General features: G+C 43.5%; 1 protein-coding gene across 3 annotated transcripts in view; it reads left to right on the forward strand.

Moving 5' to 3' along the window:
* The window catches only part of SRC (SRC proto-oncogene, non-receptor tyrosine kinase), a 38,831-nt gene that overhangs the window by 17,978 nt on the left and 6,186 nt on the right, over positions 1-14,667 (forward strand). The window contains exons 1-9 of one of the 3 annotated variants that reach the window (XM_083147792.1): positions 1,661-1,792; positions 1,934-2,171; positions 3,233-3,332; positions 5,482-5,496; positions 5,630-5,728; positions 5,964-6,067; positions 7,902-8,051; positions 14,046-14,201; positions 14,349-14,528. In XM_083147792.1, the coding sequence (XP_083003918.1) occupies positions 1,934-2,171; positions 3,233-3,332; positions 5,482-5,496; positions 5,630-5,728; positions 5,964-6,067; positions 7,902-8,051; positions 14,046-14,201; positions 14,349-14,528 (1,042 nt within the window). In that variant the 5' untranslated portion in view covers positions 1,661-1,792. Of the gene's footprint in view, positions 1-1,660; positions 1,793-1,933; positions 2,172-3,232; positions 3,333-5,481; positions 5,497-5,629; positions 5,729-5,963; positions 6,068-7,901; positions 8,052-14,045; positions 14,202-14,348; positions 14,529-14,667 lie in introns of those variants that run through there. The other 2 variants (XM_083147790.1, XM_083147793.1) reach the window with 2 other exon arrangements.

Below are 14,667 nucleotides of genomic sequence, written 5' to 3' on the forward strand. Positions count from 1 at the left end.
CTGCCGGGGAAGCCTAGCGCCGCCGAGATTGCGGTGCCTGGAGCTTCCTCAGGCACAACATGGCAGCAGGCTCTTTTAGCGGGGTGCTGCTGGAGGGGCAGGGTGCATTTTGCCCTTTAGAAATCGGGCAGGGCGCAGCGCCCCGCTAAAACAGCCTAGCGGGAACACTAATTCAGTGAGCTTGGGGATACCATGGATTTTTACTTTTTCTATTTGCAAGGTAAATTACAGGAAGTAGGCGCCTCGGATGGAAACCGTTTTAGGGGAGGGTGCGTGACATCAGCTTCAGGCCGCATATGCCTTTTCCTTTCGCCCCGCCGAGTAAGTCTCCGGCTACTCTGAGCCTTGTGCCCATTGTAAAAATCTGTCGGTAGTGAGCCTGATATGATGGGGTTTGGACATATTTGGACGGCTGTGTGTCGCTTTTGTAGCCGTACACATCCATTTGCACAGCGATAACATTCATCTACAAGGCAGGATTTCACTCTAGCGGGGCGATGACTTAACTGAAAGCTGGCTGCTGCAAAATCCTGGCCGTGCGATCATGTCTGAATTAGCCCCATGGGGCAATGGGCTGAAGTACCTTTTTTCATATAAAAGAGGGTGTCAAAACCATCTTGTGCTCTCCCCATCGCTAAACAATACAGAATATGCACATAACTATAGCTAAATTGTGCCATGGTGTATCTGCCAACATTGCATTAGCAGAGAGAGTGGGTTAGTGGGGTTTCTAGCACCATTTGTCTGAGCAATAAAGCTGTAGTATACTAATTGTAGATCTGTTTGTTTCCTCATTGCAGTTATCACTGTTGCCAGCTTTCCGTCTGCTCCCAAATTTAGCAGTGGCCATTGAATTGTTACGATCATGTTCACAGCTCATTAAATCCCTGGCTTATAATAATTATATTTATGTTTGCAGCATAACTGTTGAAATGCACATTTCGCAATCACCCATAGACTTACATTATGTATGCATTATTTATAACCATATGTGTATGAGCGAAACGCACCCCACAGCATGTCCTAGAGAAATAGCTGGAGCAGCGAGACTGTACCTGTCTGTCTGGAATGTTGGTCTGTCTTTAAATCCTGAGTGCTGCTCACAGGATGTGCAGGGGCTGAAGGCTTCACATGCTCTGCTGATCTGTTCTTACAGTTCTGCTGGTTGTGAGAACCCAAGAGCTTATTTATCCACCTCTACCAGAATATCCCTAATTAGCTGTTTTATGGTCCACTTCCTCACTTTTGTGAATATTAGACTTGTTAGAAATGGAGAAGACAAATGATTGCGGTTGTTGGAGGCTGTGGTTGAGGATAGTGTTGTAATGATTATTGTTAATAACCGGACATAGAGGATTGGCATGTGCAAAAAAGCACAATGCACTTTTACGAGGCGCAGCTAGCATGAGGCACACTAGATTCTTTTAGTTTTCCTCCCTATTCTGTAAATCTTCAAGCCTCTTTTCAACTGTAATCTTCCCATTTTCTTTGCAGTCACCATTGCTCAATAACTCTGTTCATCTCTGTTAATAATGTCCTATTTTACCACCTGTAGTCACTTCATTCCTCCTTTCACCAGTCTCCTTTCTATGCCAACCTCTTTTTTTTTTTTCTCCCCTCCCCTGTTTTTGCCATCACAGCACATTCCAAGATGTTCAGTTAATCGCCCCCACCTCTGCATTTCTCCTTTTGATGGTGGGAGGGCAAAATGTAGCTTGTTTCAACAGGCAGGTCGTGACCTCATTTAGGGGTCCCAGAGACTTCTACCTCCTTTAAAGAATATCAATTAAAGGTACTAAAGAGACTTAACCTCCTATGTGCTGGACTGGCTGGTGTCTTTCATTCACAGTTATGTCAGATAATACATTCCTTTTTCTAGGAAGGAATTATTTTAAGTTGTTACATTATTGACTGACGTCTCTTTCAAAAACAGATGGGCAGTGTGAAAAGCAAGCCACGGGAAGGCGGGCCACGGAGCCGCAGCCTAGATATTGCTGAGGGGTCCCATCCACATTTCACTTCACTCTCTGCTTCTCAGACCCCCAGCAAGAGCCTGGAGTCGCATCGTCCTACTGCCCAACCATTTGGGGGCAACTGTGATATTACACCATTTGGAGGGGTAAACTTTTTGGACTCCATCACTTCCCCTCAGAGGACTGATCCATTGGCAGGTTAGTATCTGGGTTTGGGGATACAGGATGAGTAGCACAATACCCTAATGATATGCATGAACTGGTTCCTGGGCCACCTCCAGCTTTTGCTTTTTTGTACCATAGATATAAAATATTTGCTCCACAATATCTCTAGTTTTTAGCATTGACAATTTCCCTGCTACTATTTCCCTAGTCATTATGGTGGGTATGGGCCATGGCGTCCACCACTGAAGGTCGACATGTCATTATTTTGAAAAAGCATTAGGTCAACATGGGCTAGGTTGACAGTCAATAGGTCGACATGGGGTTTTTCACTTTTTTATCTCTAATACCGACACAGTCGACATGGACAGTAAATGGGTATGTCAGGTCATCCGCCTCTGCTCCCATTTACAGCAACGGGGGAGCCCAACCTCCGGACTGCAGCGTACGGTGGTCTGTATTGGAGGTTGTGTGGTGGGGGTGCACACTGTCACCGCTGCAGAAAGCAGCGGAGGCACGGAGGTGATGAATAGATGCCTGTGTTTGGCATCACCTCGTGGACAGGGGCTACTGGGTGCACGGAGGCTGTGGGCAGCCCAGCAGCTTACCTTTGATGCTGGGCTTGCCGCCAGCACGGCGGTCCTGGGCTGAGGTGATCGCGGTCCTGGAACTTGGAGATTGTCATCTCCAAGCGCCACCCCCGTTTACACTGCGGGTTGGCACGGCAGTGTAAACAAAGCAAATCCCGGATCCGACCTGGCTTGGAACAGTGTTCCAAATACCGGGTCGGATCTGGTATTTTGGTGTAAAAGAGGTAGAAGTCATCTGTGGTCTAGTATGGCTGTAAATTAACCTGTTATGGTGCTTGTAGGACTGTGGTTGGGAATATCTGTGCTATGGTGAGATAGGGGTCTGTGTGTGCATAGAGATGTTCCTCACACAACATTTTTATATGCACCTGCCTTTCTGTTTGCGTGACTAGTAGTTTATATATTATTTGCATCACTTTGCTGTTTAAATAAATAAATTTTACCGTGGATTAAACCCATACTTGTGTTCTCCTCTTTCCTCACTATCTTTGTCCCTCTCTAATGTAGGGGGAGTCACCACCTTTGTAGCCCTCTATGATTATGAGTCTCGCACAGAAACAGACTTGTCCTTTAAAAAGGGAGACAGACTGCAGATCGTCAACAACACGTGAGTCGGAGATATCACTTCCTTTTTCTTTAAGGTTTCAGTAATATTATTCCTATTTAAACTATATGTGGCATTAACAACATTTCTTTTTAGTAGCTTTTTCTACAAATCAGCTGTTGCTAGGACATTGTCAGTTGGAATTTACAGTGCAGCAATTGTATGTTATTAAATGTCATTTCAAACATCTGTTTAATATTGTATATTTTTTTAGTCACTTAAACTAAATACAAGTTGTATTGTAAAAGTCACCGGTACTAGTGTAGTGGTGTGTACACATGGTACAATTCAGCATATAATTTAGACCAGTGGTAGCCAACCCTAGCCCTCGAGAGCTACCAACAGTTCACATTTTCCAGACAACCTAGCTGCTGCACTCATTAATCACTGACACATTTTAAAAGATACACAGATGGAGCTAATTAACTCACTTGTGATTCTGTGAGGAGACCTGCAAAACATGCACTGTTGGTAGCTCTCGAGGACTAGGGTTGGCTACCCCAGATTTAGTCTATATAGTCAAACTTGTATCGGGATTGTATGCAGATCGCACAGGTCTTTTTACCTTGCGATCCCAATGCGAGGTCCCGCACAGCACAAATGGAAGCCAGATACACATGGCTGCATTGACTATACAGTACAGATCTGTACTAGTCAAAATTGCATTCATGGCTTGCTGTGCGATTCCATCCCGATCCGATTGCATCGGGATCGAATAGTACCGCCATTGACCGACTGTGTGTACACACCATAAAAGTTCTCATACCATGCCATTTTAGATCTTGGAGTGAACCTCTAGTTTTCAGTAAATTCCACAAACCATGTTAAACAGTAACTTCTTGAACTCCTGTTCACACAGTTTTTTGTATTCGTATTTCACAAGCTTTCATGCTGTGAATTCGGCCCCCACTCCAACTGTGCAGGAGCCTGAAAGTTATCTTGTCTGGCCTTATTTCCATCCTGATTTGAGATATCCAAGACCACTGTGCCAAATGGGAAAGAGTGGGGGTTGTAGCGAAGATTGAGATGTATGGCCATTAATTGTCAGTATCGTGCACCTACTGCATAAAAAAAGGGGGGGGGGGTGGAAAGCAGATTGGGAACCTCCTAAATATCTAATTTTGTATAGGAGATCCATATTATACTGAGAGTTTGTTGGTGAACCACATTACATGGTTAGACATTGTGTATGTAGCTGAAAGCAAGCTATTGTGCTCTGTTCAGCCTCTTGAATACTTCCTGTAGTTTTATTCACTGATGCGCATAAAAACAAAGGCTTTACCCCTTACAGCCTTATGTCCAGGCTCAAATTATTATTATTACTACTACTACTACCAGGTATTTTATATAACGCACACATATTCCGCAGGGCTTTACAGATAATATATTTGAACATACACCTCAATCCCTGCCCCGTGGAGCTTACAATCTATATTTCCTACCACATGTACACGCACACAGACATTCTATGGTTAATTTTTGTTGGGAGCCAATTAGCCTACCAGTATATTTTTTGATTGTGGGAGGAAACCGGAGTACCCAGAGGAAACCCATGCAAGTACGGGGATGATATACAAACTCCACACAGTTAGGGCCATGTTGGGAATCGAACAATGACCTCAGTTCTGTGAGGCAGTAATGCTAACAATTACACCATCAAATGGGCAGTTAAATCTGCAAGAGGGTCCACATATAGACTCCAGGCCTAAGATGTCCGATGCAGAAATGTATACATAGATGACTTTGCTCCCCACTGATCACTATAGAGATCACTATAGATTCTTGTTATCCAGTGGCTCTTATCACTAACTATACTGCTGTGCCCGTCATACACAGTTCAATGCCATTTCCTGACCTACTTGCATACTATATGTATCTTTGATTAGAATAAGAAATTTGCATGCTCATTTAGTGTTCCGTTGTAGTAAGCTTTTGTTTAAAGAGTTAAAAAAATATTTGAAATCAGTTGTGCTCATTGTGTGCTCTGCCTACAGGCCATGCTGTTCTTAGTTTCAATCTGCAGTTGCGATTTTATCTTGCTCTTTTGTTCCTGCACTGGGCTCTTTCTCTCTGCACCAGCTCTCTATCACTGCTTCTTTCTCTGTCATCATGCCTGATCCTGAGTCTCTTTCTCTCACATGCTGCACCACAGGAGGCCAGACATCAGGTACGTGGCTACATGGATGTTATAAATTTGGTGCTGCATGTATGTAAGTTGCTCATCGGTTGTTTCTTGGAACATCGCATCTGATCTCAGTGAAGTGTTTTTTGTTTTTGTCCTCCTTTCTTTCAATTTGCAGGGAAGGTGATTGGTGGCTGGCTCGTTCGCTCAGCTCCGGACAGACCGGGTATATTCCCAGCAATTATGTGGCTCCTTCTGACTCTATCCAGGCCGAAGAGTGGGTATCACTGTGGACACACATGGCTTTTATTTATTTCAATGCCCAATCAGACTGTCTCTATATATATTTTGACTACTCTTAGTAATTCTCTCTTTCTTGAACCATGTTGGCAATTACTACCTTTACCCAAAGGCACCTGTCTCCTTCAGTTAAATCTACAATCTATCATAGATTCGTCCATTTACTTTGATGTGTCATATTGCGCTGATTCACAGTGACTAACCCTATGCAGGTGGTACTTGGGGAAGATTACACGCAGAGAATCAGAGCGTCTATTACTCAACCAGGAAAATCCACGGGGGACATTCCTAGTGCGAGAGAGTGAGACCACCAAAGGTGAGCCGCATCAGTAGCAGTACAGAGCATTGCTGCAGATGCAGAAGGAAGCTGTGATGATAGCAAAGCATAGACACAGGGTTTATGGGAAAGAACGGCAACAAAATTCTGTACTATTGAAAGGGTACAAAATAAGAGGCATGCAAAGACAGCTAATATAAGGGGAACCATGTGGGATACGTAAGGAATAGGGAAAACTAGAGAGCTGTGTAGTCTCTTTCACTCTTCTCATTCTTTGTCTCTCACAAATTCCCCACCCCTTCTGTCTGGCCTTCCTTTGGTAGTGTGGGGAGGGAGGAAGTTGCAGATGGGGGGGGGAGCAGCAGCAAGTGGGTCAGTGAGATGACTATCTGTGTTACCCCTAGCAACTAGAAGCGATGTGTTTGCTTGCAGCCTCGGGGCTCCTCTTTCCCTTATCCCTCTACTAGGGAACTGAGGGGAGATGGTGTGTAATTTCTCATTCCTAATATTTCTTTTCATGCTGCAGTAATGGGAACCACAGGCTGATTTACACACACTGGCTATTACCTTCTCAATCTGCTGTCCTATTTGCACTGAACTTTTTATCATTATTTTGTTTTCAATACTCTATGCAGTCTCAATGTTTCCACCGATGGTTTCTTTAAAGGCGAGAAAATAACCTCACTTCTCTTAATTCTCTCTTATTCCATCTTTACACGATCTCTGTAGATGCTGTATTTTCAGTCATACATTTTTATTTTATACAAACACTAAATCTTTCTGGTGCTCAATTACTCTTGAATCTTTCAGTGTATGGTGATAGTCATACACTGCAAAACCATAAATAACCATAATATCTAAATACTGACTGAACAACAAAGTTACATTATAATGATGTTGAATGTGTCCCCATTGATCACAATCATAAGAATTGGTTGTGTAGGGGAAGAAAAATATGTAGAATTTTTGGTAAAGTCTTTGATTACCAGTCAGGGTTGTCCCCACTAACCCCCCCCCCCCCCCCCTTCCCCCGGCAGCATTCGGGGAGCTTCAGCTTTATGTAAGACAGCACTGTAGCAATTCCCCTCCTCCTAATGCTGCTCAATCAGAAATCAGATGTGTGTTTCCATTAAGGGAGCAGCGCATTCACTTCCGTTTTTTTGCCATGAATACTAATTGTGAAGGACTCGCATGAGAATAAATATTTCTGAAAGTTTCAAATTGTCAGTCTCCCTTTATTTTTATATTGTTGAGGTTTTATGTCCTTTTTAAATGGCTTTAAAGGGGGCTAATCAATCCTGGCCTACTATTTATTTATGCCAGGCGAAAATGGCCTGGACTCGCCTATGCAGATTTGGTTAAAAGTGGAATTTGCATTGTCGACTCTGTGGCCATTTTCAACTATCGTTGGTCGTTTTCCCCGATGTGCAGACTTTACAACTGTCAGAATCTATTCCAACAGTCTGAAAAGCGCATTGAATGGGTCGAATGTAAATGCGACCTATTCTTGTTGGAAATGGACGATATTTCCACCTGGGAGAAACATCGTCCAGGAATGAATACCCACCAAAGACTCATACCTTTTTAGCTGTGTGTTTATATTTTTTATATTTTGTAACCTATTTCTGGGGGAAAGGCTTACACCAGCAGAATCTCATGATATTGACTACTATAAAATTCTCCCATTTCTAAACTATACAACACGTTAATTAATAACCACTATTCATGATCACAAAATGAAGAAATTAAACTTTTCAAACTTGGCCTCATTTTACACATGTATAAAATACAGTTTTCAGATTTAAAACAAATGTTTTCCAGTATTATTAGTAAGCTTTTGCTAATATCTGAAGTCCTTTCCTCGGTCTTCCAGGTGCTTATTGTCTATCTGTATCGGATTATGACCCGAACCGTGGTTTGAACGTGAAACATTACAAGATTCGGAAATTGGACAGTGGTGGATTCTATATTACATCTCGAACTCAATTCAGCAACCTTCAGCAGCTGGTGGCTTACTACAGCAGTAAGATTGGAACAGGGACTTATATGAATTGAGAGAACTGTTGTGGAGGGAGTGTGAAAGGGTTATTTATTATAGTTAGAGGGAAGGTTTGTGCTAGACTTAAATGTGTTATTTGTGGAAATGCAAGGTGGAAGTTAATTGCAATGGTAAAACAAACCTAACAGTTGTTAGAAACCAAGAAGGAATACTTTCTGGAAGTTTGAGCTTCTAGATGTGTTTTAAAACCACCCTGAGTTGACACTTTCGCTTGGTTGTAGAGACATCCTCCCATTGAAATTTTAAATGGCACAAATACATTCACTGCATTTTTTTAAATGCTAGACTGATATGGCCTGTCTAGAGTGTATATATAATATAATATCTCCTATATAATAGCCAAGATCTGTCACTGTGTGTATAACACTGGGTGGCGTCATATGGTCACTGAGCAATTTTGGCTTGATATCTCTCAGCAATATATTGCTCAGTGTAGCATTTTCATCAGCGACCAGCGATTCTGTCTCCACCTTATTTTGGCTAGAAATTATTGGTCGCTGGTTCACAGTGCATTGTGCACCAGCGACCAGCAATTTTTAGCCATAATTTCAGGAGCATGTTCCTGCGCCCAGCGAACCTTAAGGGCTGGCTGCAGGAGCCCTCTCCTAGAGATTCATCTCCCACAACACAAAAAACACACTGGCAATGTGGTCGCTCAGCAACCATTTAGCCAGCGATAATGGTTAAATCGCACCGAGTGTACAGGGATTTAAAGCCTATCAACACAGCACTTGCAGAGATTGCCCCTCCCCAATCTCTCATCAGGAAAACAGCATTACTCAGAGACTTGTAAGTGATAAAGCAGTGTAAGTAAGAAAGTACCACCTGCAGCACACCCACACCTGCCCCTACCGCACCAGTGGACACCCTCCCGCATCCGCCACTCCCCCACCCATGCTACTAATGCACACACCCACGGCACTCCCACACCCGGACCTCCTAAACCCTCCATACCCTAGCACCCAGCCATCCCAACACTGCACTCACCCATTCCCCATCTGCAGTACCCACGCACCCATCCCTCCCACATCAACACTGCCCCCACAGCACCCCCGCAACTGTCCATCACCTTACCAGTGAACCCCCGCACCCCGCCACATGGGGCGCCCCACATGTGTAACTCCACCACCCGCAGTATCCCTGTACCTGCCACTGCCCCACCCACGGCACCCTCGCACATGACCCACCCCCACCAGCAACACCTCGGCACCCGCCCCTCCACCACCCACAGCTACCCCACATTCACTTGCGGAAACACCACACCCGCTCCACCCACGGCACTCCGGCCTCTCCCGCATCCATAGCACGCCCAAACCCCGTCCCTCTCCAACACCCACCCCTCCAACACCGGTGGCACCCCCGCCCCACCCACATGCGGCAACCTCCCCATCTCCAACTCCATCACCCGCAGCACACCCGCACCTGCTCCTCCCACACCCACAGCACCACTGGACACCCTCACCCACCTGTGGCAACCCTGCTCCTGCCACTTCCCGCACCCATGGTACTAACGCACCCACCCACGGCACCCGGACCTCCTCAACCCACAGTACCCCTGCACCCAGCCACAGCAACACCTCACCCTCCAATCCCACAACACTCCCAGGAATCCTCCCTATAATAGAAACCATATTTCAGAGGGGGCGGAGCCCCTTACGATGGTGTGACGAGCGCCCATAGGGCGCGATGAATCACCTAATATAAACTAAAATTGCTAATAAAATATCAGAAAACTGTTAAAAATGTAATACATTAGACTCTTAGGGGGCAATTCAGATCAAACTGCCACCAAGCCACTGTTCACATAAGGGCCATTTATGGTAGGCTGGATATTTGTAAGTTTACCTAAACGCCTTTATGGTGCAAAGCAAACCTTGTGATGCTGAAGGCTGTGGTATGGTAGGTGGCAGCCATTGCTTTGAACTGAATAGTCCCTGTATTACATATAATATTCTAGTGTCCGTGTTGAACCGAAACACTGTCATCTTCTGGCAGCGAGTGAAACTACATCTTTCACACATACAGAAACCTAGTGGCACTCACACATACAGAAACACAGGCAATCACACATACAGAAACACAGGCAATCACAAGGTAGCAGAATAGCTTTCAAAGCTAGTACTACATGCAACAAAAGTGGGACAGTGGCTTCTATATTTAACTTTAACAAAGTGAACAAATTACAGTGAACACATTATAGTAGGTACATCAGAGTTGTACAATGCTAACTTCATCTGATTGCTTGGTTTTTGGAGTTCCTGTCTGTCACAAGTCTTCTTGTCTTCCCAGAATTAGCAAAAATAAAAGTAAATGTAAAGTATTTTACTTTTTCTCTGAATTGGACCTTTTGATCCATGGGTCAGATCCTGAAAGCCCCTATACAGTATGCTGCAAACATGTAGCAGCCATTTGCAGAGTGGCAGAGTGGCACACTGTCTGTAGGGGATAAGTACTAACTGAATTTACATTGAAACCATAGAAACAGGTCAGACATTTTATTTGGTCTGTTTAGTGCAGCAGATAACACAATAAAACCAAAGGTCTGATTTGGTTGCCTGAGGGCCTGATTCAGACCTGTTTGCTAGGCTGCGTATGTTCACAGCCTAGCGAACAGGTTAACGGTGCCTGGCTGAATGACGCGCAAATGTACGCAAACACATTTCCACGAATGCGGTCGTAAGGTGGAGAACTCATACGATGGTCGCTGACCATCAAATGATTTCTTCAGCCCTTGCTCTGAAAAGTAAGTCCATACTTTTCAGATGCCGGCAGATCACAAACTAGGGACGGGCGCTGACGCCATGTGACATCAGCCGCCTGCACCGAGTAGGCATCACCACGCCTGCATTCTCAGGGATCCGCTAAGTGTTTTTATGGTTACGCTGCCCCATCACTTACCCAACATTTTCATCAGACTAGCTAACCGGTGGAATATCGTACAACAATATGCTTTTGGCCCCAATTCCCTGTTCACACATCCACAAAAAAGAAAGAGTACATGTAATCTTTAATAACGCAGAACATTTCTTCTTAACCATTTCTAGATTTACAGTGAATGTGCAGCACAGGTCTGTGACAGCAGCCAGTATGGCTTCAGGATGTCAGTGATTGAAAGTATGATGTCATTTGTGGGTGGAGAGAGGGCAGCCAGAGCCTCCTGCTGCATTACAGTATTGCATGTAAGCTGCAGCATAGCAAGTCCGTCCACATGCGAATCTGACCCATTGCTGAAACTTCAGAAACCGTGCAAACGACATTCCAAATCTGTGATCTGCTGCAATAAGACTTTTAGAGACTTAATGCTAATATTAATATATGTTCTATAGTCTCATCCATGATCGTTTTGATGGATTCTAGGCCTGTGAAGGATATTGGTTAATGATGAATACACATCGAGTGTAGCACCTCACATTTTGAGTTTTTAAAATAGCCATCTAAGAAAGCCACTATATACATATAGCTGCTGTTTTCCTGTTCGCTCACACACATCTGCTTTTACTACAGCATTAACACCCCTTTCTCATGTCTCCTTGGTATAGTGCTATGCCAGGTACCAATGAGACGATGTGTGACATATAATGTTCTAGGACACTATTATGGGGCATACATTTAATAACTACTGTGGACAGGTCTCCCTCCAGGATCATTAGGGCGGGTCCCCTTTTAATATGTTGCTACGGGGCCCACAAAGTTCTGGTTTCACTACTCGGTGGCTGATTTTTTGGTATGACTATTTGGGGGAGAGGGTGCTTCCGGAGTGGGCAGGTGGCTAAGGAGGGCAGAGACTCTGGCACTTCCTCTCACAGAGTGGGGCACTGGCATACATGGCCTGGTGATGCCTTCTTATGTGTCTAAAGTAGGCGGACACTGCTGGTCAGGTGGGAAAATCACACATTTGATTTTTCCAATAAGTTGGACAAACCGTTTTTTGTTTGTTTTTTGCTATGTGGTAGCAAATGGCTGATTATTGTTTGATCCCACATACTGCCAGTTAAGAATTCCAATCAGCCAACTAGTTGGCTGGTTGGAATGATATAGTTTTGTTGTATGGCCAATGACACAGCCAGCATAAGATCTTGTGACACAGAGTTAGTTTTGGGTGGGGTTTGTACTTTAAACTGAGATCTATATTGCAGTGTAAAAATAAATCAGCCAGAATTTGCCCTGCACAGAAACAAAATAACACCCAAATCTAACTCTCTCTGCATATGTTACATCTGCCCCCCTGCAGTGCACATGGTTCTGTCCACTAGAGAGAGAATTTGCTTTTGCGAATGAACCAGAATCAGGCCCTTGGTTCTGAGGTGGGAGTAAAGCTGCATACACATGGTGAGATTTTGGCTATGTCCGAATTTCACACTGCAATTTCCTTTGAACTCTCAGAGCCCACAAACCACCCCAATTGACTATGTAAGACTTTGACTATAGCCCATACACACTAGGGGCCAGATGCACTAAGCTTCAAATGTGATAAACTGGAGAGTGATAAACAGCCAGCCAATCAGTTCCTACTTGCCATGTCACAGATTGTGTTTGAAAAATATCAGGCAGGAGCTGATTGGTTGATTGTTTATCAATATTCATTTTATCACTTTTGAAGCTTAGTTCATCTGGCCCCCAATGAGAAAGTAAGATCACTCAGAAGGGCCCTTCTTAATATAGTTCAAGACGGCCCCTCCCTTGTCTAAACCACTCAGACGAGGGAGGTTCTGTGCACTTACGAACAGTGATCAGTGTATGAGAGGACCCACAAATACACCTTGAGGTAGAAATGAAAAAAAGAAGGTATTTGCTTATGGATATGTTCAGAAGAGAAATCATGACAAAATCAACATAGGATCACACAATGGTAAGGATGTGTCCAATGAAAGAAGAGTTACATACACCACTGTATACAATCTATAGGATTGTTCATAATATAGATTCAAAATGAGCAGTATTTCTTCAAATTTCCTAAATAGCCCCAGTTCTAGACGGGTGAACCTAGTTCATATTAGATAGTACAAGAAATAAATAGAAGAAACACCAAGCTGAAAAACGTGGGCTAGTCTTCACTATTCTAGGAAAGCCACAGAATTTAGTACAAAGTTATAAAAAATCAGTATAAATTCCTCCTTGCCTTCACCAATATCCATGTTAAGTGACTCTCTACTGATGTGAGGAAAATCTTTTTTTTTTTTTTAAATATACAATTGTTGGTCTGCATTTTTGAGTTTATAAAAGAAAGAAGTGTCCTGCCCACGGGTCGAAATCCTCATTAAAGTCCTTATCTCCGATAACAAAATTTTATTTTACCTCAAAGTCCAATTAGTGAAACTTTATGTATTTATTTTTTACATTAAATACCTTGCATGCCTGTAGATCTGCTTGTGGTCTAATAATTGCCATTATCCTCCACTCCTCTCCTGCTCATCTTGGGGTAGATGTATGAAGCCGTGATAAGGGAGAAAAACTGATAAGGTGGCTGGTACTTTATCACTAGCCAATCAGCTCCTGACTGGTAAGTTACAGGCTGGGTTAAAAAGGAGCTGATTGGCCGGTGATAATGTATTTTATTTATTTACTTATTAACAGTTTCTTATATAGCGCAGCATATTCCGTTGCGCTTTACAAAGGAGACTGTAAATACCATGTTTGTTGTATCCCTGACAGTCAAAATGTAGGAGGGCCCTGCTCGCAAGCTTACAATCTATATGTACCAGGCACTTTTTCACTTCTCCCTTTATCACTGCTTCATACATCTACCACCTTGTTACTTGTGCATGTACAACTTTGCCATCCCCCTGGCTTATGTTGAACGGTGAGCTAGAAGGAGGGGAGTGCGGTATGAAACCATAAATTAATGTAGATGAGGAGTAAAATATGGGCGCTCTTTGGCCATTTCCAGTTTCTACCTTCAGAATAGACATGTATAGTGTTAGTGTTTTTTTTAAATTCTTCTACTGTTTTTATTTCCAGAACACGCAGATGGCCTCTGTCACCGGCTTACTAATGTGTGTCCCACATCCAAGCCCCAAACACAAGGATTATCAAAGGATGCCTGGGAAATTCCAAGGGATTCTTTACGTCTGGAGCTAAAGCTTGGACAGGGCTGTTTCGGTGAAGTGTGGATGGGTAAGTTCTGGGCAGTCTCTGGGCATATGGTACACTCTTCCTTTATGGAAATAGACAATAGAATATGCTTTGTACCTAAAATAAGAATAATTAAATGTCCCTTGTATTACCATTTTAACCACTAGATACTTATTTTTATGCTGCTAGGTACGTGGAATGGCACAACACGGGTGGCCATTAAGACCCTGAAACCAGGCACCATGTCCCCAGAGGCATTCCTACAGGAGGCACAGGTTATGAAGAAACTAAGGCATGAGAAGCTAGTACAACTGTATGCAGTAGTGTCAGAAGAACCCATCTATATTGTTACAGAGTACATGGGCAAAGGTGTGTTTTGTGTGTGTGTGTATGTGTGTGTGTGTGTGTGTGTGTGTGTGTATATATATATATATATATATATATATATATATATATATATATATATTCATATTCTATTTGTCCCAATTATTTGGTTTCTACCCCTACA

This window comes from Crinia signifera, chromosome 6 (genome assembly GCF_055691185.1).
Source record: "Crinia signifera chromosome 6, ASM5569118v1, whole genome shotgun sequence".
NCBI classification, from domain to species: domain Eukaryota; kingdom Metazoa; phylum Chordata; class Amphibia; order Anura; family Myobatrachidae; genus Crinia; species Crinia signifera.